General features: G+C 37.3%; 3 protein-coding genes across 3 annotated transcripts; 2 read left to right on the top strand and 1 right to left on the bottom strand.

The window, feature by feature from the left end:
- Window positions 1-326: 326 nt before the first annotated feature.
- LOC145906054 (transmembrane ascorbate-dependent reductase CYB561-like) lies at window positions 327-5035 on the top strand. The gene is made up of 6 exons (XM_082993433.1): window positions 327-1673; window positions 1880-2021; window positions 2876-2974; window positions 3227-3330; window positions 3977-4128; window positions 4644-5035. Exons 1-6 carry the CDS (start codon window positions 1623-1625, stop codon window positions 4837-4839), a joined length of 744 nt encoding a protein of 247 aa, XP_082849559.1. The 5' UTR covers window positions 327-1622; the 3' UTR covers window positions 4840-5035.
- Window positions 5036-7108: 2073 nt separating this feature from the next.
- Window positions 7109-11047, bottom strand: LOC145895677 (transmembrane ascorbate-dependent reductase CYB561-like). The gene is made up of 6 exons (XM_082984471.1): window positions 10907-11047; window positions 10378-10519; window positions 10048-10146; window positions 9778-9881; window positions 9367-9521; window positions 7109-8134 (listed from the first exon to the last, which is right to left on the bottom strand). The coding sequence occupies exons 1-6, from the start codon at window positions 10970-10972 to the stop codon at window positions 7939-7941; spliced, it is 762 nt and encodes a 253-aa protein (XP_082840597.1). The 5' UTR covers window positions 10973-11047; the 3' UTR covers window positions 7109-7938.
- Window positions 11048-12025: 978 nt separating this feature from the next.
- Window positions 12026-13745, top strand: LOC145910950 (uncharacterized). Its single transcript, XM_082998179.1, has 4 exons — window positions 12026-12232; window positions 12413-12551; window positions 12620-12744; window positions 13343-13745. The coding sequence occupies exons 1-4, from the start codon at window positions 12171-12173 to the stop codon at window positions 13512-13514; spliced, it is 498 nt and encodes a 165-aa protein (XP_082854305.1). The 5' UTR covers window positions 12026-12170; the 3' UTR covers window positions 13515-13745.
- Window positions 13746-27049: the final 13304 nt, after the last annotated feature.

Raw genomic sequence — 27049 nt, 5'->3', positions numbered from 1 at the left:
TCTGCTTACTATTTTCGATGGAAACGATCTGCTAAGCAACGCTTTTAAGCATCTTCACCTTCGCTGCTGCACGTGTTGTACATACCACCTTGAATCAAAAAATGTTGCTTATACGTTACATGTATTCCTGACAATACGCATTATTGGTGTAATTTTATCGTGTGCTAACGTTAAACAGATGTCGAAATGCAGTTAATTTTGTTGTTCCCTTAAGTGATGATGCGTTTTTATCTGCTGCGTTGGGTAAATGTCAAATATTTATGATATGACACCTTTTCCCGCTTGTTCCCAGTCCTACCATATGGGACAGCAGTTTCTCAAACTGTTCCAGTTACTTTTGTATCAGGACGACTTGTTCCTATGTTTACAATTGTCAGCCGCAAAAGCGGACAAATAGCTCGTTATTTGCCTTCATTTAGCACCCAATTTTCTTTGTTAAAATTGTAACGCGACGCTCTTGGAAACCCAAAACGAAGCACCAGTGCGCCGCGACGCATAGTTTGAAAACCTCCGAGGTCCGAGAGATAAAATAGCAGACCGGCTTTCGACGTCATCTCTTTTTTTCTTTTTCTCTCCTTTTTTCTTCCGCGTCTTGTGACAAACAATATCCGGTATGACACCATGCCACCCGGTTGCAAGGAAACATAACGTGTTTGAAAGATGCAGGTCATGGTTCATTGTTAATAACGTTGTTTGTGTTTGCTGGCTTGCAATTCACACTACGTCAACTTATATTAGACGTATTTCAGTTGCGAGATAACTATCGGTCACAACGACTCAATCAAAACTTGTGCATATTTTCCCTCTATTGATATTATCAGATTATTTTGCAATTTTATAAACTTCTCAAACGTTGAGGAAAGAATGCAGAGAGCATAGTATAAGTAAATTCATACGCTACGTATTCAAATTAAATTTGCAAGTAACTGCTACCGCAGCATATTCACCGCTGTTCAACTGGGAAGAAAGTGCTTGTGAGCTTTATTGTGAAAGTTTTGGGGTTTTGTGTGATTAGTGAGTTGTATTCACCCGAAGAAACCAAGTCTTGAATAGCAGCCACAGCTTAATAACGAACAACTGTTCAACGAAGCAACGATTCTGGGATTTCCACAACTTCCGAATTACGTCAGTGTTCGCACTTCCATTTACGCATCAAGCCAATGCACATGTTCTTGTGCTGACTGGATGACCACAAATCCAAAAAGTGAGATGAAGCGTTGAGTTGAGTACAGATTTCTGGTTGCCGATATCGGGAGCAATTGCTCAGCACAGTGGTTGTTGGAAATGTAAACATATCTGTTTTATGATAAGCAATATGACACGGGGCCTGACGGCACTATTGGTTTAGCTTGCTTGGCCGTAGTGTTTCCACCTTGTTTTCTCCGTAAGGTTGCTCCTAGTTTGGTGCCCAACGGATGACGGTGATTGTATAGTCACCACAAAGTGGAAGTCTTTGCTTGGCCGTTTGGTCAGCAAAGTCGTCTTATAGTCACACCAGCTGCACTGATGAGACCTTTTGGGTCGAAACAGTGGCCATCTGCCTGCAGCTTATACACAATATCTGTTTTAACCTGTTTTTAAATGTGTATTTTAAGTTTAAATTATTAGAAGTAGAATTAAAGATGACAAGCCGCGTGACGCCTGGAATGATTGTTGCCTTCGTGTTGGCGCAGGTAAGAGATTACGTTTTTTCATTAAAATGCAGATACCATCATGTTTTAAACAAACCAGTCGTCTTTTAAACACAAACGGTTCGTGCCAGGGGATCTACAAACGTTTATTTAAAGTGGATTGGCAAAACTTGAACGTAAACGCCTTCTTTGGACGGGGAGCTATATAGTGTTGCGATTTTTTTTAACCAAATTTGTTTCGCAAACAGATTTTCGGGATAACTGCGCTGGTGTTGGTGTACGTGTGGTTCGCAAAAATGAACGGGGGGCTCGGGTGGGACGACGGCGAGAAGCAGTTCAACATCCACCCGGTTGCCATGGTTACCGGCTTGGTGTTTTTGTACGGAGAAGGTGAGAAATAAGGGTATACGGGACAGTAAATGTTCATTGGCTACCTTGAAGAGTCCAACATTTACTGTCATCCGGACCGGTAACAGCCCCTGCCTTCCGCCTGCCAAGCATGTGTCATGTGATGATTCAATGACAAACAACCTCCTTTAGTTAATTATTCATATTTTAGCCCAGCCGCAGGGCAAAGATCATAGTGCATAATATGTTGGTTTAAAATCACACCTTGTTTGTTTGCACCTGGTATTACAACAGTTTTGACTTACTTTTGAATGTACGAAACCCTTATTGAATACTACAAGTAGTAAGGGAAAAATGAAAACATCAAATTTTATTTTGTGTAACCTTTTTCGCAAGGCGTTCAGTAGCATTGTATTGAAAGGGTCGCTGGTAAATATTTGCTTGCTTCAAAGTGGATAGTCCGTGACGTTGTTTTCCAAAAACGCTTCTTTCAAACTATTTCCGACTTCTTATGCCGAGACTTTCTCCAAATCAACCCATGCGTCATTCCTGGATCGAACCAACCGTACAGCGAAAAAGCTGCATTCACTGCAAACCTCTGCATTTTCATTGAAGCGCACATGTGTACAGAGATATTGCCAAATTACCTGAACTTAATGACGATCCATAACATAGGGTTTTGTTGTTCATACGTAGGACCTCGCATTAAATGCAGATAAACCCTAAATGGGCATCTCATCAAAAGCCCCGTATCACAGCAAACTCCCGCCTAAAGTTATTTACATCAACAGCCTTAGTAAAACCATATAGCTCTATGCATGCTATCTACCATAAGTTTACTATCACTTGACGAAACAAAATGGTACAATAGACAAAAAGAAGTTCACAACTTGCAGGTTTGCTCGTGTACCGGGTATTTCGGGGAGTCCCAAAAATATACATCAAACTGATACACGCTCTCTGCTTGCTGGGAGGATTGACGTCAGCTAGCGTAGGTAAGTAAACAGCTGCATACAGGAATCGCCGTTATCTCATTGTTTTTCTGTTATTCGCATTTTGCTTATGGTATCAAGTTCATTCAGTCGTGCGTTGCTAAGTGGAATTGTGTTACAATCTGAAATTAACCCATTGCTTGTCAAAATATATCCAAGTGGTTTTTGAAATTACAATTCATGGGTTGAATTAGTTTGCCCCGAATAATTAAGACAATATTTTATGGCAAATAAGTGACGTATTTTCCTCGTAAGGTATCGCGGCTGTGTTCAAGATCCACAACTCAAAGGGAGAACCAAACTTGCAGACTGTTCACAGTTGGTTGGGACTCACCACTTACATTTTGTTTGGATTGCAGGTTGGCAAATACACACGTTGTTAACTGTCTAGTAAAGGTGGTAAACCCTAACTTACGCGTCGTAAAGCCGCAGTGTTTGTAGGAATGAAGTTGTTTTTATGACTGACCCAAATGTGAAGCAGGACTGTGACCATTGTTCACGTATTATGGCCGTCTGGTGCGATGTTTGTTAACGGGGTATAAGGGACAAACCAGTGTGAATAAAAATATTGCTGGGGTGAATAAAATTTTTTGTTTTCTGCATATTACATTTCTTCTTTTCCAACTAACATAATCTATATCATGATCTTATAAAAACTTGTAATAGTGCTAAGAATGCATCTAACTTGAATAGATGAAAATGTTAATGAAATGCAACTTGAGCAGGGATGAACATGGCGGGTAAAATATTGTTTAAGCTCTGCTGGTCTGTTAAACCTGAATAGAAAGTGGTTACAAAATAAACAAATTCCTTGTTAAATATGTAGCATAAAAGTTTATGGTGAGATCGACTTTCAACAAGCGGCATTTTGCGACATCCAATTTGGTCTTCTGTGTTTTTAAACGACAGTTCACTATAAGTTTATCTTATTTAGCTGTTGTACCTTGTATCCCGGGTCAAAGGAAGTCATCGCATTTTTACGACTATTTCTTTTAATGATTACAGTTTGTCGCTGGCTTCCTTTTTTTCTTAATCCCGGTGTCACCGTCCACGTTGAGAAAAAAAGTCCTTCCTTTCCACCAGTTCTTTGGTGGGGCGATTTTGCTTCTTGTGGTTGCGACTTGCGCATCTGGAATAGCAGAACATCTCGCATTAAGGTAGGACAAAAAAGTGTGTATTAGCTAAGTTAAAGTTTTGTGGAAAACAAAACCACACTAATGCTATACTTATACCTAATACTTTGGTAAGCACATTTAAGTAAAAGCTAAACTAATTTCCGGCAGATGTCGCTAATGAGATTCTTGTCATTCAACATTTGGCGTACGGAGATATCCTAAACTGATTTTTTTGCAGTAATTGCTGGTGTTGGTATGCATAAATTAGGCTGCAAACTAATGAATCGTGGCTTAGTATTGGCTTTGCATTGTGAGGTTGATTGCAGTCACATAGTTCTATTTCAAAAAATACATTTATGTAGACACTAGTTTATCAACCGACTGCTATAAAACCAGGTAATTTTAGGATTATTGATGATTCCCACTATGCGTATGGCTAAACAACTAATCTTTCAATCAATTGGATTATCCACGAAATGGCGAACTATATGCGCTTAGACGAGAGTTAAAAGCTATATTTGCATCATCAATTATCATTGTTCCTGCTTCTGCTTTAGTATGACGGCTGGCGATAAGGAATCCCTCGCTCTTGGTAAAATTCCACAGAAAACAGCTATTGGAAACACTACCGCGCTCATGATCGCTGCATTCGCCATCACCGTCCTCTTCATTGTGCGTTGGTCGCCATGGAAACGACCATCCGAGGATGCGTCCGACCAACTTATTGCAACTAACGACTTGACCTACGATTGATGATGTCAAGTTGTGATTAAGTGTTGCCGTAATTCTTTGCGATTGACCAACTGTATGAGTTCAAAAGTTAATGTTATTAAGTTGCAGGACTGTTTTACTGAAGTGCAATACTGTCTGTTTCCATGTCAACGCCTAAGTATTATTTATGTTTGTCTCCGACTTCAGATAAGTTGCGTATATTTCCAGTTGACACAAATTGATGCTTAAAGTGTAATAAACCTTTTGAACAATGTTTTTTCGTGAGATGCAGTAATTCCAAAAAGTTGCGAGGCCATGGTTTGATTTCTTTTTTAGAAATAGGACTTGGATGTATCTTGGAAATCAATTCCGTCATTGGAAACACTAAAATACCTTGGAAACGATAAAAAGGATTATTTTGATGTTTTTTTTTGTGAATATTAACCGATTTCTGCTACATTTCTTCAAAATGCAGCACCTTCTGAAGCGAGATTAAGCCCGCGAAAGCTCGTGCGAATAAGATTTTAAACAGTCAGTCTGTTGAAAATAGTGCACCTTCACACTTGAGTGCAAAGTATCTGGGGTTAAGTAGTTTAAATAAAAAAGCCAAAGCTAGAATGCTGTTCATCATAATGCTGGTGCTGCTCATTCATTTTGAGTACTGATGATGAACCCTGTATGAGTTCGAAACTTTGGCTTTTTCATTTAAAGTGAACCATCAATTACTCAGTTTTTCTGCTCCCCAACTATAAAATGATGACAAATAGTATGTTTGGAACGTCTCACCGAAATATCTAGCTGTGAATTTCTCAACCAAAATGTTAAGCTTTTAAAAGTAACCAAAATAGGCCTAACAGACAACTTTCTCCATAAATTGAGCTCCATTTTAATGGCATTCAAAAAAATCGATGACACTGTTCTACTCCAATAAATATCCAGTTGAGGCCGTTCGGGCAGCTGGTGGAGAGGGCATTGTTACGCATGCGAGGGCATTGTTACGTCTGCCCCACCCCGCAAGATCGATTTTAATCCGATGATACGAATCGATGGGAAATCCGGGAAATACACGACGTTGATCAGACGTGTGGGCAACATAGAAATACAGAAGCACAAATCCGACACAAACAAAAGGCTCGGCGGCCACTTTCCTGAAGAGAGAAAACACGTAAAGAATTGTTGGAATAAACGGAGAATAAAATACAAGGTAAATTCACACTCAAAAAGATTCGAATTATGGCGAGTGCGAATACACGCATAACCCGACCATGCAAGGTTGGATCTATGTAACGCGTTAGCACTGCATCGATGCAAATTTAAAAATTTTTCATGGGGAAAAATGCACTTAAGTGTGAGTTCGATCAAACCGTTTCTCACCCGTTTCAAATACAACTGTAAAGAACAGGTTTAAGACAAAATAAGTCAATTTACAGCAATGAAAACAGTCGTAACAAGTGTAGATTAACCCGATATTGGGTTTCTGTGATGCGCAGTCGGTTTATTGGTTGCTGGACACATTACCGTCGATAACACCACGACAAATCTATCAAAACTTGTTGACAATTCGAAATATACTGCGGCGTACACGGAATATGTGACTTCAGCGTTCAAATACAAACACATTAGAGTACGGAAAATAATCAGCCGTTCATTGTTCGAGTGTACTGCAAACCACGAAACTTGGAAACCTTCGTAACACAAAGCGTGGGATAGCGAATTCCAAAGCGAAATAACGGGACGATCTACACAGAGACAATTTCCTTTTCCTCCGTTGTTTAAATTCGGGACATATGGGCGGTTCTGACTAGATGCATTGCATTGTGGTGTGTGGGAGTTGGGTATAAAGGGTTATACGGATTACACAGTCACGTTATAACGAAGGTTTTTCACATTTGAAGCAAAACGTATAAATTATTTAAGGTTTGGTGCCAAGAAAACCATTGGTACTGGGCTGCCCGAAGGTGTTGAGATGTCACAATTTTGGGAATTGTGAATCCTTATGCTCCAGACGTTGTGAGAAAAAGCAAGTAATAGAGTAATAACGATCAACGCCGTTTAGCACATTGCAATCTCAATCACACATATAACGTATAATTTACAAAAATGGCCTGAAAAATACAAGGACCTTCGCTGGTGCCTTGCTTAAGTCATTGCAATTAACCCTTACCATATGCAGTATATACAATGAACGTTTCAACACATTTTTCACATTATTATTGCACATAGCAGCCAAAAGTGAGTTTGTAAGTAAGCGTTACAGTATTTAAAAAAAAAATACAACCCTGTACAGACAAATTGCAGACCCACAAGATGGTACACGGCCATTTTAAAATCTATTTCACGGTTTGTTTCTCGTTTAAAGAAAAGGCAAGCGCCAAGCAATGGAAATATATTTTGAGCATCCAATAAATGACCACAATGCACAATCTATTTACGGGTGTGAAAATTTGAGGCGCTGAATTGGAAATTTGAGGTTTGCTTTGAAAACACATATTTTTTTTTCAAGTTTTTGATAAACTGGTATGCGACAGCATGGTGTTACCAAAACTCATAACAAAAGGTTATGACCTAACAACCAATGTTAAAACCATGGAGATTCATTGTCAAAGAGGAAAAATAGTAACTCTTACTCAATATTCGCTAACTTTAAAAAATCTCGTGTAACCGACAGTGAAGAGTAGACAGAACACATTCAGTACCATTTTCTGTTGTAACTACAATAGTGCAAACAGGTTGTAAACAAAAAAGGGCAAAGTACGGTATAATCTCTTTACTTTCCTGGTTAACAAAGCCACATTTCACCACATTTTCAGAGGTACAAAAACAAAGAAGAAACAACGTAATACAAAGAACGCACAGGAAAGGGCGACACCGAACAATGTGTTGTTGGAAATATTCTGGGATTTTGGTCTTTCATAGACCAGAGAAACAAGTCAATTTTTACTTTTGAGTATTTTAGGTCATCCTATATTTGCACAAATGTGTATAAATATTCGCACCATTAGACTGGAGTTTGTGAATCTACAAAAGGCGGCGAAACGCATGTAAATTTAAAGGACCACATAGAAGCTGGAGTATATTCCGTCAGACCTAGAATGGGCCCAAATTCGTGTCAAAACAACACAAAAAACCCAGCACCTTTCACTACTCTGTGTCAGAATCGTGGGTTGTAAGCGCCCGAAAGTGGACGGAGACTGCGTCATCACCGTCGTCAGGAGGTCGTTTCCAGTCTTGGTTCGTCACAATGAAGATGACAGTGAGCACGAATGCGATGATGGTGAGTCCGCACATGTTGGCCAGCACCGCTTGACCCGGGAGAAGCTGATAGCCAGAACCTCTGCTGCAAAAATAAAACGGAAAATTGGAATGAGTGTATAAGCCCCAGAACAGCAGGTCGATTCCAGAATGTTAAAGTTATGATGACAAAATTCGTTTAAGCGTTCGACAAGCTTTCCGTTTAGAGGTTTAGATTGTCGGAAATTTACTTTAATTTATTGATCTTTTCGAAGCCAAAGCGAATTGCTGGGAAACTGCATTTAGTTGTTAATGTTAGAAATTTATATGGAAATAAATAGCAATGTTTCAAGGACTTTTCACTTTCGCACTTTACTAAACCTGCCGGAGTGGATCCTTAAACAAGACATATTTTATTGCATATTTGTAAACATTTTTAAAAGCGGTTTTTATTGTCTATTTTTTCCAAAAGAGCAGAATGTGATTACATCGGTCGCAGTGGCATCACCACAAAACCTGCACAAATATATTGACGGCGGCACGACGTAGCGTGTTGCTTGCTTCAGTAAAACATGTTTTCATGAATGAGTTCAAAAGCAAAAAGTTTTAATCGTTGTGATCACAGGACTAGAATGGAAAGTGATTTCCGGTATTGTTTAATGGAAATTTTTGCTTCAGCAATGCATGAGCTGGTTAAGGACTTTGGAAATACGACAAACACGGTCTAAATCTTATCGCACCGTGACCACTAATAATTACACCATAGAAAACCCTTACCAAAAGAGCGCGACATGACAAGACAGGCCAATTGTATTTTTCATCCCATTGACTACTGGTTGGACAAAAAGGTTTCGCACCGCCAGATCGATATATACCTATTTAACGCACGAACTACGTCGCTAGCCAAGTGTCATGCTTTTGCGTGTAAAGCCAGTCCACGGAGGTAAATGACATGCGTGATCGGGCGTTGGTTTTCTAGACATCCAAAAAGCGGTTAGAAAGCGTCGCCGCAATTCTGGAAAATTTTGTATGATTTTTCCGGTGATTTAGGAAATATTTCGAGCAACTTTGGCGGAGTTTGACAACTGTCATATAACATGTGCTTGTTTTCACCGAAATTGAGCGCCTTTTAACTTATTGTTTCTGGCAAATTATTGTGGTAGGATTGGCGTTTTTACTAAGCATACACAATAGTGACCGCAAAAACGTTAAACAAAATTTCCATCGCATTGAAATGCTTTTAAAAAAATTAATATGAGATCCTGAACACAAAATTATATTGTGTCAGAAAATATCACAAATAGGAAAACAATGCAATGGAACAAATTTGCAACTTACAGAACAAAGAAAAGCTTCTCATTGATGCCTGATATGCATGTGATGGTGGCGAGTATAAAGATGCCGAGACCCCAAAATCGATGATGAGGTAAATAAAATGCACGAAGACTTGCTCTGGCACCAGGAAACAAGAACGACACAAATCCAAGGACAAGCTGTTGTTCAAAGACACAAACATAACAGTTGGTAACGACACTAACATTTAGGTACAGCATCCATGAAATACAAACATTACAACACTTTATCATGTTTATGCTTTCACATTTGTTAATCATTAAATATACCTTATATCCTTTATGTGTCAATTTAAAATGAACAAATTAGGCTTTATTGTGGAACTCCAGCTATAGCAAAGCCAGGAAATGTTGTTAAACATAAAAAAACAGTAGTCAAAAGTTCAATATCACACACCTGAAGTCCAAACAGAACTACTGTGGCCATTCCACACCAACTGTGGAGACTGTACATGTTTTTAATGCCATAGTGGTTGTGGAACTGAAACACTGCAACCAAACCTATGGAACAGAATCAAATAAATGTAAATCATTCAAACAAATCCTGCTCAAGTGATGTAATCAAATCTTTGTGAAGTGGGCGTTATGAGAATTCAACATACATGGTCAATAACAATACAAATAAACAAGTACAAATTGATTTAATTGTTTACAATATATAACTTACCTACGATTGTTGCGAATAGAGCAAGTATCAATAAACCAGCATGGATAATTTTTACTTTCAATTTTTGGCTTTGTCTAAATATCCTGTATGTCATGATGGCTGGAAAGTAAAATTAATTTAACGTAAACAAACTACAGTGTAGGTGGGAATTCACACAGATGCTGCTATAAAGTAGGTGTGTCCGGTATATTTAAACATGTTTTAACCTGTACATACTCAGTTGGTTGTAGGTTTTAACAATGGAACATCATTTAAAATGTTGTAGGCAAAGTCTACATACTGTTAAAACAAGGCACATTTCGTAGCAACTATTGATACAAAGCAAATTACCTTCTCCATAAAGGAATATAAAACCGCAGACCATACAAAGTGGATGCAGGTTGAACTCTTTGCTGGTTCCATCCCATGCAAACCCACCTAAATATGTGTTAAGCCAGATTCCCACCATCACAACCACTGCAACTCCCAATCCCTGTGACACAAAAAAATTTAGAAATAATATATATATATACACTAATTATCATTGAGACTAGTGAAGATTAAATTACCAACTATTGTTATTATTTGAATAACCAATTTATATGGAAAACTTGATTGTTATGGACAGGTAGAAAAATTAAAGAAACAATCAATGCAAACATATGTACAATAATAAATATAAACAAATAATAAATAAAATAAGAACAAAAAGCTAAGGTATGGAAGTAACAAAATGACTGTGTTTTGCTCAAATAAATTTTCTGAAGGGTATAATATAAACTAATGTCACGTTAGTATTGTATTTCTTGCAACACACTGGCAAAAAATGATTTTCTATTTTAAAATTCTCACAAAATATTTACAAACAAAGTTTTTGCACCTGGGATAAGGCGACAATCCATGGAAAACCTCGAAGATTGTTCTCTTCAGCCTGATCAACTGCCATTTTAACTGATAAACCACTTCGCAATTTCCAAAACCAGCACTACTTCACTGCTCACTCCAACCCCAAATGAGTCAGTTCGGGAATAACAAAAAACAACAGAGCACTCCTAGTTTTATAACGCAAGGTAAAACAGACAAATAGTAAATTTTATTATTTTTTTTTGTTTTAGGGGTTTAAAACAGTTGATATTAGTACAATTATTTTTAGCTATTCGGAAACGCTCATAACTGTGTTAAAGCTACAAATATAGTCAATGCCGCCAATTAGCAACTTTAATTCATAGTTCAGCAAAAAATGTTTATTTGATGATGTAGGCTGCTATATGACTACATATAAGGCTAGCGAAATTTTTGCTGATTTATTTAGGACAAGTTAAGGGGGGGCACACAAACTATGTACGGTTATGCAGAGCAGGACAAATACAGGAAGCGAATTTAATTAAATGCCCAGATTTAAACAATCAATTTAGACAAAGAACGCACATTCATGTCAAATAAAATACCGGCCAGGGGTAACAATGTACAACAATCATAAATTTTACGATGCACAAACAGACTCTCAACAACTTTCTTTCATCGAGAACACAGGTTTAGGGTTACATCAACATCAAGCTATTCCTTTCTGAACCTTCAGTCGCATTCAGTTTCAGAGGTTAACTAAAGGTTTCCCTTTTGTGAAATTGAAACGGTTACCCGGGTAAGCTTAGTTCGTGTTGAAGTAAATATTGTCTGATATTGGCATATTATGAAGGTATAACCAATCAAAATGGGAAATCTGCCAGTTATTTCTATACCGTGAAGAAAACAGGAATTGTGTTCAGGTCATTTTAGGCAAAACTTGGGTGCATGTCATCATAATAACCAATAGTGTTTAAGCCTGTTGAACGTTTCGCCTCGAAAATACCCTGCGCTTAGTAAATAACCAAACGTTTTTTTTCACGCAGTTAGTTAGCCTACCATGGTTAGTTCTTCGCGAATGTTTCGTTTGAGTCTTGTTATCTAACAACCGGATATTGCAGGTATTCTCAACAATGGCCTATGGCAAGCACATTTCGTACCCATAGTGTTGCATAGAGGTTATGCAAATGGTTTTGTTTGGCTGTTTTTTGTCTGCAATCTGTGTGTTATGAGGATGGTCAGTGTCTGCCTTATACGTTACTTTAGTGGAGCAACGGAATACAAAATACTCCACTGGTCTAATGCATTGTTTCAACTTATGTGTAGACGCGGTTCAGCTGCGAAATTTTCTGCAACTAACGAGGTTGGCAAAATTTTTCTTGTGTATTGATTTTCAATGCTTTATGTCGTGAGTTGACAACCGTATGGAAATCCTGATAATTATCAGTAACTTAAACGCATGTATCAATTCTGATGTGATTAAATCAACAGAAACATTTCATCTCCCTAAATCTATTAGGTTTTTTTTCTCTTTAAATTTAAGAAACATGGAGGAATTTGTTGAAACTTACGTTTACCACAAATTTGTACATGATTCTTCAATGAAAGATGCTTCAATTCGCATATTGCCTGGCATTGGTGAAGTCAACGGCTCACTTCTTGAGGGCAAAGGTTACGTGCTAGTGGGTAGATACCGTAATAATTATCCCTTTAACATTACGCATCATTGACCGACATGTATTTTACTTAGGCATCTCAGTTGTTCGGCGAATTCCTATTAGTAAACAAGGACAAAAACCGGTTTGTTAATCGTCTAACTTCAATGGGCATAAGACAAGGCTACGCCAACGACGTTTACCAGGCATTAGACGGGTGGTACAAGGAATGGTTGAAAAATTACATGTGAACATATTAACTCGCAGTACCTAAATTGAGGACGCGTGGAATTCTTCTATTTAGTACATAAAAAAACCTTTATTACTGTGAATATAACGTGTCATTATATAAAACGACGAAAAGACATTTTTTCACGAAATCCACCTACTTTAGACACACCACTTTTGCGTGACAAAAGTGGAAGCTTCAATAATTTTTATCTTGTGTAAAAATGCTTGTGTCTAATCAAAAAGAAGTGAAGATGCCTAATAAGGGGAAAAATGTATTCAAAAAATAACAGCGTTTTGCCGCAAGATTCAAAAATATTTTGAAACTGATTTAAAAATGGATATTTAAATAAAACCCTACGTGAATGAAAAAAATTGATGATTTTGGAAAAAAAATTACTTCGTGAAATAGGTCCGTGCATTAAAAATTTACGTTAAATAAAGCTGAACCTGCAAAGGTTTATCGTTTGATTTCTTTGTTCAAAATAAATTTTAAAGCCAAATCATACTTACTACAATTATTTGCATTCAACTGCATGCGATTGTTTGGTGTTGATTTATGTTCACATAGGATGTTGTGTATGTTTCAGCAAGCTATTCTTCCAATACAACAAGCAGTCGCTTCTCTGCAAGTTTTTTGTTTCTCCACCTTCAGGACTCTTGAGAGCTGGTGTGAGATTATTTAGAGATGGAATGGATTGTAAAGCAAAACCCATTCTTTCCTGTCTACTTTTAATACTTATGAGCCACTGGGATAAATAAAGGAGGTCCTGTATGTGCTGCGTATATTTAACACACTGGTGAAACGTTGTAATAATTTTCATGGAATGACAACTCCGGTCAATACAAAAACAGAAATACGACGAAAATGCAATTTATTCGCTTCGCTGCAATACGGCAGCGTTATTTCTACATAAACCTCTAACAGCAAATTTAATAGCGAGACTGAATACGAATATGACGAATATTTGCATATTTAAACGAACCTGAAAATCGACGCCGAATACGCATATTGGCAGTAAATGCTACATTGACTCAATTTGGCGTGTGGAATCTTGTTAGGTGCCAGGAATACCAGCATAATTAGCGCACAGAAGAAATGTTAAACGATATTTGTGGTAAAACAAGCACTTTGACAATCAATCTAAAAATAAAAGTCACCATCGAAAACTGGGATTTAATCCAGATTCTGCAGAATATCGACTAAAGGTGATACGATTTGAATTATTTTGGTGCGAAGGAACAACCCAACTAAGGGAGTAATTAAAATGCGGCCATTTTCACCCGTTGAATCTGGTCAAGGTTCGCGCAAACGTTCTGACAAGTGAATTGATTGCGCATGATATACAAGGCGCCTGTCAAAGAGGTCTATAAGTTTTCAGAGATTTGCAACGTCCGTCAACCAGTGATTTGTCTGTTGCACATTATTCTAACATTTCAAGAGACTGGTTAAAAATAGGTGAATATAATTTAATATTGATTTAAGGATTTAGGTACTCGGAAAATGGAATTACGAAAGCGTACCATACCGCCCTCTAGTAATCGAAGTATATAAGTAGCAACTAACTAGAGGGCGTTTGAGAGCTGTACACTTTGTTCATTTCCAAACTACGGTTATAGTTTTTTTGCTTACGTGCCCACAGTTGGTCCAACTTTTCCTTACGGTAAGGTGTTGTGCGCAGTGGTTTTGTCTCTCATATTTTGTATCTGGCTTTAAATTCTTGCGCGGACCAAACACTTTAAGTTCGTTAATAAATAGATAAGGAACAGTGTAGTGACACACCAATATTGGTGATCTGCATTTGGTTTGAGTGATGTATCGATTGTTGTGCTATATTTGCAAAAAATTAGCACAGTTAAACGTGGACGTTTGTTTACCGAAGGTTCGTTTACTATTGACCTAGGATATATCGGTACGTTGCAAAATTGTCACGTATGGCAGCAAAAGCAACGTAATATTTGTGTCAGCATATTTTAATAAAGAGTTTAAGTAATTTACTGATATTTAAACGTTTAGAATTAAAATCAAGATAAACACAGGACATGGATACGGGCAATATGTACAAAAAGCTTTTGTCTGGTCGTTTGTTACGTTTATTCTGACGTTTTTGTTGTCCTTTTTGCGATAATTTAACAAAGGTTTTGTAATGTTCATATTCAATCAGTAAATATGCACAATAGACCAAGGTTTCTTAAACTTTGTCAGTAGTACCGCAAGGGCTCACCAATGGTTTTGATAAAAGTTTCGTAATGTTGTGTAAAGTTAGAAAAAACGGTAATAATTTTCCAGCGCCTGCTTCTTATACCACTGCAGTTATTACAGCGGCTTTTTTTGGGTCAAGAACGAAAAACGTTTGAAAACAAAAGTGCGGTTTAACGAACATTTATCCTAGAATCTTCACCTAACCAACATACATCGCATTAAACTGCTGATATTACGATACTATATAAATTCATTTAAAACTTGAAATGACTTGGGAAGTTTGGCGTAAACGAAATAGGACAGTCCAAAAAAAACGTGTAACTAATGGTATAGCGTTGCACCATTTGTTGAAACATGTTGTTTTCCAATATTCCAGAAGTGATGATTAACCAACAAATACGAGGTTTTGAAATGCCACCGATCAAGAACGTTATTTGGTCAAGCACTTTGTGGAGGGCGTAGGTTAAATTGCAACACTATATGCAATAAATCAAAGCGCGCCAGAACAAAAGTGACAACCTGCCTTCAGTGAAGCGTTGCCAGGATATGTTTTTAACGTGTTGTTCCCCAGTGTATCGGTCATTCCAAGTTTTGTCGGACAACATGGCGCAAAAAATTAATTGCTTTGATACCGACCAACTCGTGATCGCAAATGAGAGGTTGGTTGCAGCAACTAGTAGGAAGAAATGACTTTTTTCAAAATAATTTTAAGTTCTGACTGTGCAATATGGTCAGATACGTATTTTGGGAGGGTAATGATGTTAATTTCTTGTTTCGGATGTTTTTTAAACAGACGCTATGGGTACAGAGAATTTGTTGTCCAGGTACGCTGCGATTTATTGTCGTGTTGCAATCCAACCTCCGCCCCTCCACAAACATACCGTTCGAACAACGGTGTGATAACAAATGTTTCGCAAAGTTGTTCATATTTACTCCGGAAACATGTCCAATAGACCAAGGTTTCTCGCTCAAGTGTGTCGCAAGTTGACACCAATATTTTATAAAAATGTTGCGCAATATGTTGTGTAAAATTGAAAAAGCGATAGTAAACTTGTATATTATATCACTGCAAGTTTTACTGTAATCGACTTTTTCCACATGATGATATGATCAATGAACATTTGGAACTAAAAGCTTTCGCATTTTGAACGTTTAGCCCAGAATCAATGCCTTTTGTTCATCCAATTGGGGCTATATGTTGATTATGCGTTAATGTTAAGGATCATCCAACTGTGTAATAGCTATTAGCAGTAATAGCTAAGGAACAATGCTAACTTGATGCTATGGGGTTACTGTACAGTTCTTGGATTCACTGCATTGCTCCCTCTAGGTGGAATAACCATTAAAATGCACATAAAGTCGCTTAAAAGATAGTGACGACCTTCATCTAAATTGCTAGTGTGCTTAAGGGTTATTTTATGCTTTTTTTTCAAATTTATTGTTCTAATTGTTACTCAGATATTGTTCCAAATTTCTGAAACTAAAGTACATAGCGTGACAGTTCGGCAAGCGAAGAGCCGCCTCTGTTTGCGGATGTTTTTTAAACAGACGCTATGGTTACAGAGAATTTATTGTTCTGGTACGCTGTGATTTATTGTCGTGTTGCAATCCAACCTCCGCCCCTCCACAAACATACCGATCGAACAACGGTGTGATCGGCGGCGTTTTAGGTCTTGCCGTTCGTTGGTTAATCATTAATTCTGGAAATTTACAACCAATCGTGTTATTACACATCATCCAGGAAGATTTTCCTGGCAAGCTGCCAAACTTAAAAGTAGAGAACGTCCAGCACGATGTGTAATAACACGATTGGTTGAAATTTTCCAGAATACTGTATGTGCTGCGTATATTTAACACACTGGCGAAACATTGTAATAATTTCTTGCGTGACATACATGGGATGACAATTCCGGTCAACACAAATCAGAAACACGACGAGACTGCAATTTATTCGCTTCGCTGCAATACGGCAGCGTTAGTTCTACACAGTCCTCTAACAGCAAATTTAATAACGAGGTCCCCGACCGAATACGAATATGACGAATATGTGCACATTTAATAAACGAACACGCATACTGGCAGTAAATGCTACATTGACTCAATTTGGCGTGTGGAAACCGTCATAATTAGCGCACAGAAGAAATGTTAAACGATATTTGTTGCAAAACAAGTACTTTGACAATCATCCAAAAAAAGTCGCCATCAAAGACTAGGATTTAATCCGGATTCTGCAGAATATCGACTAAAGGATTTGAATCTTTTTTTGCGACTTAACAACCCAACTACGGCAGTAATTAAAATGCGGCCATTTTCACCCGTTGAATCTGGTCAAGGTTTGCGTGAACGTTCCGACAAGTGATTCGATTGTGCGTGATGTACAAAGCTCCTGTTAAAAAGGCCCATAAGTTAGAGATTTGCAACGACCGTCAACCAGTGATTTGTCCGTTTCAAAAGATTGATTGCACATTATTCTAAGATTTCAACAAAATGGTTAAATATAGGTGAATATATTTAATATTGATTCATAGTTTTTTTGCACTCTGAAAATGAGATTTACGAAAGCACACAATACCGCCCTCTAGTAATCAAAATATATAAGTAGCAACTAACTAGAGGGCGTTTGAGAGCTGTACACTTTGTTCATTTCCAAACTACGGTTATAGTTTTTTTTTACTTACGTGCCCACAGTTGGTCCAACTTTTCCTTACGGTAAGGTGTTGTGCGCAGTGGTTTTGTCTTTCATATTTTGTATCTAGCTTTAAATTCTTGCGCGGACCAAACACTTTAAGTTCGTTAATAAATAGATAAGGAACAGTGTAGTGACACACCAATATTGGTGATCTGCATTTGGTTTGAGTGATGTATCGATTGTTGTGCTATATTTGCAAAAAATTTGGCAAAGTTAAACGTGGACTTTTGTTTACCGAAGGTTCGTTTACTATTGAACTAGGATATATCGGTACGTTGCAAAATTATCACGTATGGCAGCAACAGCAACGTAATATTTGTGTCAGCATATTTTAATAAAGAGTTTAAGTGATTTACTGATATTTAAACGTTTAGAATTAAAATTAAGATAAACACAGGACATGGATACGGGCAATATGTACAAAAAGCTTTTGTCTGGTCGTTTGTTACGTTTATTCTCACGTTTTTGTTGTCCTTTTTGCGATAATTTAACAAAGGTTTTGTAATGTTCATATTCAATCAGTAACTATGCACAATAGACCAAGGTTTCTTTAACTGTGTCAGTAGTGCCGCGAGTGTTCACTAATGGTTTTGATAAAAGTTTCGTAATGTTGTGTAAAGTTAGAAAAAAACGGTAATAATTTTCAAGCACCTGCTTCTTATACCACTGCAATTATTACAGCGGCTTTTTTAGGTCAAGAACGAAAAACGTTTAGAACCAAAAGTGTGGTTTAACGAACATTTGTCCTAGGATCTTCACCTAACCAACACACATCGCGTTAAATTGTTGATATTAAGATAAAAAATGTTAAATTGTTGATATTAAGACATTTTTTCACGAAATCCACCTATTTCAGCAACGCTACTTTTACGTGACAAAAGTGGAAGCTTCAATAATTTTTATCTTGTGTAAAAATGCTTGTGTTTATTTAAATAAGAATTGAAGATGCTGATTAAGGAATAAAATGTATTCAACAAATACAAGCGTTTTGACTCAAGATTTTAAAATATTTTGAAACTGATTTGCAAAAGGATATTCAAATTTATAAAATGATTGAAATCAAATCAATGATTTTGCAAAAAAAAAAATACATTGCGAAATAGGTTTCGTGCCATGAAAATTTACGTCAAATAAAGCTGAACCTGGAAAGGTTTATCGTTCGTTTTCTTTGTTCATTATATATTTTAAAGCCAAATCATACTTACTAAAATTTTTTGCATTCCACTGCATGCGATTGTTTGGTGTTGATTTATATGCACATAGGATGTTGTGTATGTTTTAGCGAGCTATTCTTCCAATACAACAAGCAGTCGCTTCTCTGCAAGTTTTTTGTTTCTCCACCTTCAGGACTCTTGAGAGCTGGTGTGAGATTATTTAGAGATGGAATGGATTGTAAAGCAAAACCCATTCTTTCCTGTCTACTTTTAATACTTATGAGCCACTGGGATAAATAAAGGAGGTCCTGTATGTGCTGCGTATATTTAACACACTGGTGAAACGTTGTAATAATTTTCATGGAATGACAACTCCGGTCAATACAAAAACAGAAATACGACGAAAATGCAATTTATTCGCTTCGCTGCAATACGGCAGCGTTATTTCTACATAAACCTCTAACAGCAAATTTAATAGCGAGACTGAATACGAATATGACGAATATTTGCATATTTAATCGAATCTGAAAATGGACGCCAAATACGCATATTGGCAGTAAATGCTACATTGACTCAATTTGGCGTGTGGAATCTTGTTAGGCGCCAGGCATACCAGCATAATGAGCGCACAGAAGAAATGTTAAACGATATTTGTGGTAAAACAAGTACTTTGACAATCATTCTGAAAATAAAAGTCACCATCGAAAACTGGGATTTAAACAGGATTCCGCAGAATATTGACTAAAGGTGATGCGATTTGAATTATTTTTGTACGAAACGTTCCGACAAAGGATTCGATTGCGCGTGATGTACATAGCGCCTGTTAAAGAGGTCCATAAGTTTTTAGAGATTTGCAACGTCCGTCAACCAGTGATTTGTCCGTTGCACTCAGTAGTAGGACTTACGAAAGCGTACTATACCGCCCTCTAGTAATAAAAACATATAAGTAGCAACTAACTGGAGGGCGTTTGAGAGCTGTACATTTTGTTCATTTCCAAACTACAGTTATAGTTTTTTTTTGCTTACGTGCCTACATTTGGTCCAACTTTTCCTTCCGGTAAGGTGTTGTGCGCAGTGGTTTTGTTTCTCATATTTTGTATCTAGCTTTAAATTCTTGCGCGGACCAAACACTTTAAGTTCGTTAATAAATAGATAAGGAACAGTGTAGTGACACACCAATATTGGTGATCTGCATTTGGTTTAAGTGACGATTGTTGTGCTATATTTGCAAAAAATTTGGCAGAGTTAAACGTGGACTTTTGTTTACCGAAGGTTCGTTTACTATTGAACTAGGATATATCAGTACGTTGCAAAATTGTCACGTATGGCAGCAATAGCAACGTAATATTTGTGTCAGCATATTTTAATAAAGAGTTTAAGTGATTTACTGATATTTAAACGTTTAGAATTATACTGTATCAGTAGTACCGCGAGTGTTCACCAATGGTTTTGATAAAAGTTTTGTGATGTAGTGTAAAATTAGAAAACACGGTAATAATTTTCAAGCACCTGCTTCTTATACCACTGCAATTATTACAGCGGCTTTTTTAGGTCAAGAACGAAAAACGTTTAGAACCAAAAGTGTGGTTTAACGAACATTTGTCCTAGGATCTTCACCTAACCAACACACATCGCGTTAAATTGTTGATATTAAGATAAAAAATGAATTCATTTGAAACTTGAAATGACTTGTGAAGTTTGGCGTAAACGAACTACGACAATCCAAAAAAGCCGTGAAACTAATGGTACTTTCAAGTTTTCAAAACAAGCGAAGTGTTGCACTATTTGTTGCAGCATGTTGTTTTCCAATACTTCAAAATTAATGATTAACCAACAAACACCGAGGTTTTAAAATGCCACCGATCAAGAACGTTATTTGATCAAGCACTTTATGGAGGGCGTAGGTTGAATTACAAATATGCAATAAATCACAGCGCGCCAGAACAATTTATTCTGTAAACCTGCAATGCTAGAAAAGCATGCGTTACTGGAAGTCAACATCATTAACCTCTCATTGAGGGATGGGGTGCCAATATTGTGTCTGGCAGTAAGAACAACGTAATATTTGCGCTAGTATATTTTAATAAGGAGTTTAAGTAATTTACTGATATGTAAACGTTTAGAATTAAATTTAAGATAAACACAGGACATGGATACGGGCAATATGTAAAAAAGCTTATGACTGGTGGTTTGTTACGTTTATTCTCACGTGTGTTTTGTGGCCCTTTTTGCGATAGTTTGACAAACGTTTTGTAACTTTATATTTAATCAGTAACTATGCACAATAGACCAAATTTTCTTAAACTTTGTCAGTAGTACCGCAAGGGCTCACCAATGGTTTTGATAAAAGTTTCGTAATTTTGTGTAAACTTAGAAAACATGGTAATAATTTTCCAGCGCCTGCTTCTTATACCACTGCAATTATTACAGTGTCTTTTTTTGGGTCAAGAACGAAAAACGTTTGAAAACAAAAGTGCGGTTTAACGAACATTTATCCTAGAATCTTCACCTAACCAACATACATCGCATTAAACTGCTGATATTACGATACTATGTAAATTCATTTAAAACTTGAAATGACTTGGGAAGTTTGGCGTAAACGAAATAGGACAGTCCAAAAAAACCGTGTAACTAATGGTGTAGCGTTGCACCATTTGTTGAAACATGTTGTTTTCCAATATTCCAGAAGTGATGATTAACCAACAAATACCGAGGTTTTGAAATGCCACCGATCAAGAACGTTATTTGATCGGGCACTTTGTGGAGGGCGTAGGTTAAATTGCAACACTATATGCAATAAATCAAAGCGCGCCAGAACAAAAGTGACAACCTGCCTTCAGTGAAGCGTTGCCAGGATATGTTTTTAACGTGTTGTTCCCCAGTGTATCGGTCATTCCAAGTTTTGTCGGACAACATGGCGCAAAAAATTAATTGCTTTGATACCGACCAACTCGTTATCGCAAATGAGAGGTTGGTTGCAGCAACTAGTAGGAAGAAATGACTTTTTTCAAAATAATTTTAAGTTCTGACTGTGCAATATGGTCAGACTACGTAATTTGGGAGGGTAATGATGTTAATTTCTTGTTTCGGATGTTTTTTAAACAGACGCTATGGGTACAGAGAATTTGTTGTCCAGGTACGCTGCGATTTATTGTCGTGTTGCAATCCAACCTCCGCCCATCCACAAACATACCGATCGAACAATGGTGTGATAACAAATGTTTCGCAAAGTTGTTCATATTTACTCCGGAAACATGTCCAATAGACCAAGGTTTCTCGCTCAAGTGTGTCGCAAGTTTACACCAATATTTTATAAAAATGTTGCGCAATATGTTGTGTAAAATTGAAAAAGCGATAGTAAATTGCAAGTACTTGTATATAAAATCACTGCAAGTTTTACTGTAATCGACTTTTTCCACATGATGATACGTATGATCAATGAACATTTGAAACTAAAAGCTTTCGCATTTTGAACGTTTAGCCCAGAATCAATGCCTTTTGTTCATCCAATTGGGGCTATATGTTGATTATGCGTTAATGTTAAGGATCATCCAACTGTGTAATAGCTATTAGCAGTAATAGCTAAGGAACAATGCTAACTTGATGCTATGGGGTTACTGTACAGTTCTTGGATTCACTGCATTGCTCCCTCTAGGTGGAATAACCATTAAAATGCACATAAAGTCGCTTAAAAGATAGTGACGACCTTCATCTAAATTGCTAGTGTGCTTAAGGGTTATTTTATGCTTTTTTTTCAAATTTATTGTTCTAATTGTTACTCAGATATTGTTCCAAATTTCTGAAACTAAAGTACATAGCGTGACAGTTCGGCAAGCGAAGAGCCGCCTCTGTTTGCGGATGTTTTTTAAACAGACGCTATGGTTACAGAGAATTTGTTGTCCAGGTACGCTGTGATTTATTGTCGTGTTGCAATCCAACCTCCGCCCCTCCACAAACATACCGATCGAACAACGGTGTGATCGGCGGCGTTTTAGGTCTTGCCGTTCGTTGGTTAATCATTAATTCTGGAAATTTTCAACCAATCGTGTTATTACACATCATCCAGGAAGATTTTCCTGGCAAGCTGGCAAACTTAAAAGTAGGGAACGTCCAGGACGATGTGTAATAACACGATTGGTTGAAATTTTCCAGAATACTGTATGTGCTGCGTATATTTAACACACTGGCGAAACATTGTAATAATTTCTTGCGTGACATACATGGAATGACAATTTCGGTCAACACAAAACAGAAACACGACGAGACTGCAATTTATTCGCTTCGCTGCAATACGGCAGCGTTAGTTCTACACATTCCTCTAACAGCAAATTTAATAACGAGGTCCCCGACCGAATACGAATATGACGAATATGTGCACATTTAATAAACGAACACGCATACTGGCAGTAAATGCTACATTGACTCAATTTGACGCGTGGAAACCGTCATAATTAACGCACAGAAGAAATGTTAAACGATATTTGTTGCAAAACAAGTACTTTGACAATCATCCAAAAAAAGTCGCCATCAAAGACTAGGATTTAATCCGGATTCTGCAGAATATCGACTAAAGGATTTGAATCTTTTTTTGCGACTTAACAACCCAACTACGGCAGTAATTAAAATGCGGCCATTTTAACCGGTTGGATCTGGTCAAGGTTTGCGTGAACGTTCCGACAAGTGATTCGATTGTGCGTGATGTACAAAGCTCCCGTTAAAAAGGTCCATAAGTTTTTAGAGATTTGCAACGTCCGTCAACCAGTGATTTGTCCGTTGCACTCAGTAGTAGGACTTACGAAAGCGTACTATACCGCCCTCTAGTAATAAAAACATATAAGTAGCAACTAACTGGAGGGCGTTTGAGAGCTGTACATTTTGTTCATTTCCAAACTACAGTTATAGTTTTTTTTTACTTACGTGCCTAAATTTGGTCCAACTTTTCCTTACGGTAAGGTGTTGTGCGCAGTGGTTTTGTCTTTCATATTTTGTATCTAGCTTTAAATTCTTGCGCGGACCAAACATTTTAAGTTCGTCAATAAATAGATAAGGAATAAGTGTAGTGACACAACAATATTGGTGATCTGCATTTGGTTTAAGTGACGATTGTTGTGCTAAAATTGCAAAAATTTGGCAGAGTTAAACGTGGACATTTGTTTACCGAAGGTTCGTTTACTATTGACCTAGGATATATCGGTACGTTGCAAAATTGTCACGTATGGCAGCAATAGCAACGTAATATTTGTGTCAGCATATTTTAATAAAGAGTTTAAGTGATTTACTGATATTTAAACAGTTAGAATTAAAATCAAGATAAACACAGGACATGGATACGGGCAATATGTACAAAAAGCTTTTGTCTGGTCGTTTGTTACGTTTATTCTCACGAGTGTTTTGTTGTCCTTTTTGCGATAATTTAACAAAGGTTTTGTAATGTTCATATTCAATCAGTAACTATGCACAATAGACCAAGGTTTCTTAAACTTTGTCAGTAGTACCGCAAGGGCTCACCAATGGTTTTGATAAAAGTTTCGTAATGTTGTGTAAAGTTAGAAAAAACGGTAATAATTTTCCAGCGCCTGCTTCTTATACCACTGCAATTATTACAGCGGCTTTTTTTGGGTCAAGAACGAAAAACGTTTGAAAACAAAAGTGCGGTTTAACGAACATTTATCCTAGAATCTTCACCTAACCAACATACATCGCATTAAACTGCTGATATTACGATACTATATAAATTCATTTAAAACTTGAAATGACTTGGGAAGTTTGGCGTAAACGAAATAGGACAGTCCAAAAAAAACGTGTAACTAATGGTATAGCGTTGCACCATTTGTTGAAACATGTTGTTTTCCAATATTCCAGAAGTGATGATTAACCAACAAATACGAGGTTTTGAAATGCCACCGATCAAGAACGTTATTTGGTCAAGCACTTTGTGGAGGGCGTAGGTTAAATTGCAACACTATATGCAATAAATCAAAGCGCGCCAGAACAAAAGTGACAACCTGCCTTCAGTGAAGCGTTGCCAGGATATGTTTTTAACGTGTTGTTCCCCAGTGTATCGGTCATTCCAAGTTTTGTCGGACAACATGGCGCAAAAAATTAATTGCTTTGATACCGACCAACTCGTGATCGCAAATGAGAGGTTGGTTGCAGCAACTAGTAGGAAGAAATGACTTTTTTCAAAATAATTTTAAGTTCTGACTGTGCAATATGGTCAGATACGTATTTTGGGAGGGTAATGATGTTAATTTCTTGTTTCGGATGTTTTTTAAACAGACGCTATGGGTACAGAGAATTTGTTGTCCAGGTACGCTGCGATTTATTGTCGTGTTGCAATCCAACCTCCGCCCCTCCACAAACATACCGTTCGAACAACGGTGTGATAACAAATGTTTCGCAAAGTTGTTCATATTTACTCCGGAAACATGTCCAATAGACCAAGGTTTCTCGCTCAAGTGTGTCGCAAGTTTACACCAATATTTTATAAAAATGTTGCGCAATATGTTGTGTAAAATTGAAAAAGCGATAGTAAATTGCAAGTACTTGTATATTATATCACTGCAAGTTTTACTGTAATCGACTTTTTCCACATGATGATATGATCAATGAACATTTGGAACTAAAAGCTTTCGCATTTTGAACGTTTAGCCCAGAATCAATGCCTTTTGTTCATCCAATTGGGGCTATATGTTGATTATGCGTTAATGTTAAGGATCATCCAACTGTGTAATAGCTATTAGCAGTAATAGCTAAGGAACAGTGCTAACTTGATGCTATGGGGTTACTGTACAGTTCTTGGATTCACTGCATTGCTCCCTCTAGGTGGAATAACCATTAAAATGCACATAAAGTCGCTTAAAAGATAGTGACGACCTTCATCTAAATTGCTAGTGTGCTTAAGGGTTATTTTATGCTTTTTTTTCAAATTTATTGTTCTAATTGTTACTCAGATATTGTTCCAAATTTCTGAAACTAAAGTACATAGCGTGACAGTTCGGCAAGCGAAGAGCCGCCTCTGTTTGCGGATGTTTTTTAAACAGACGCTATGGTTACAGAGAATTTATTGTTCTGGTACGCTGTGATTTATTGTCGTGTTGCAATCCAACCTCCGCCCCTCCACAAACATACCGATCGAACAACGGTGTGATCGGCGGCGTTTTAGGTCTTGCCGTTCGTTGGTTAATCATTAATTCTGGAAATTTTCAACCAATCGTGTTATTACACATCATCCAGGAAGATTTTCCTGGCAAGCTGGCAAACTTAAAAGTAGAGAACGTCCAGGACGATGTGTAATAACACGATTGGTTGAAATTTTCCAGAATACTGTATGTGCTGCGTACATTTAACACACTGGCGAAACATTGTAATAATTTCTTGCGTGACATACATGGAATGACAATTCCGGTCAACACAAATCAGAAACACGACGAGACTGCAATTTATTCGCTTCGCTGCAATACGGCAGCGTTAGTTCTACACATTCCTCTAACAGCAAATTTAATAACGAGGTCCCCGACCGAATACGAATATGACGAATATGTGCACATTTATCAAACGAACAATCATACTGGCAGTAAATGCTACATTGACTCAATTTGGCGCGTGGAAACCGTCATAATTAGCGCACAGAAGAAATGTTAAACGATATTTGTTGCAAAACAAGTACTTTGACAATCATCCAAAAAAAGTCGCCATCAAAGACTAGGATTTAATCCGGATTCTGCAGAATATCGACTAATGGATTTGAATGTTTTTTTTGCGACTTAACAACCCAACTACGGCAGTAATTAAAATGCGGCCATTTTCACCCGTTGAATCTGGTCAAGGTTTGCGTGAACGTTCCGACAAGTGATTCGATTGTGCGTGATGTACAAAGCTCCTGTTAAAAAGGTCCATAAGTTAGAGATTTGCAACGTCCGTCAACCAGTGATTTGTCCGTTTCAAAAGATTGATTGCACATTATTCTAAGATTTCAACAAAATGGTTAAATATAGGTGAATATATTTAATATTGATTCATAGTTTTTTTGCACTCTGAAAATGAGATTTACGAAAGCACACAATACCGCCCTCTAGTAATCGAAATATATAAGTAGCAACTAACTAGAGGGAGTTTGAGAGCTGTACACTTTGTTCATTTCCAAACTACGGTTATAGTTTTTTTGCTGACGTGCCCACTGTTGTCCAACTTTTCCTTACGGTAAGGTGTTGTGCGCAGTGGTTTTGTCTCTCATATTTTGTATCTAGCT

This window comes from Ascidia mentula, chromosome 1 (assembly GCF_947561715.1).
Source record: "Ascidia mentula chromosome 1, kaAscMent1.1, whole genome shotgun sequence".
Taxonomy (NCBI): domain Eukaryota; kingdom Metazoa; phylum Chordata; class Ascidiacea; order Phlebobranchia; family Ascidiidae; genus Ascidia; species Ascidia mentula.
This window is presented reverse-complemented; position numbering and strand designations above follow the sequence as displayed.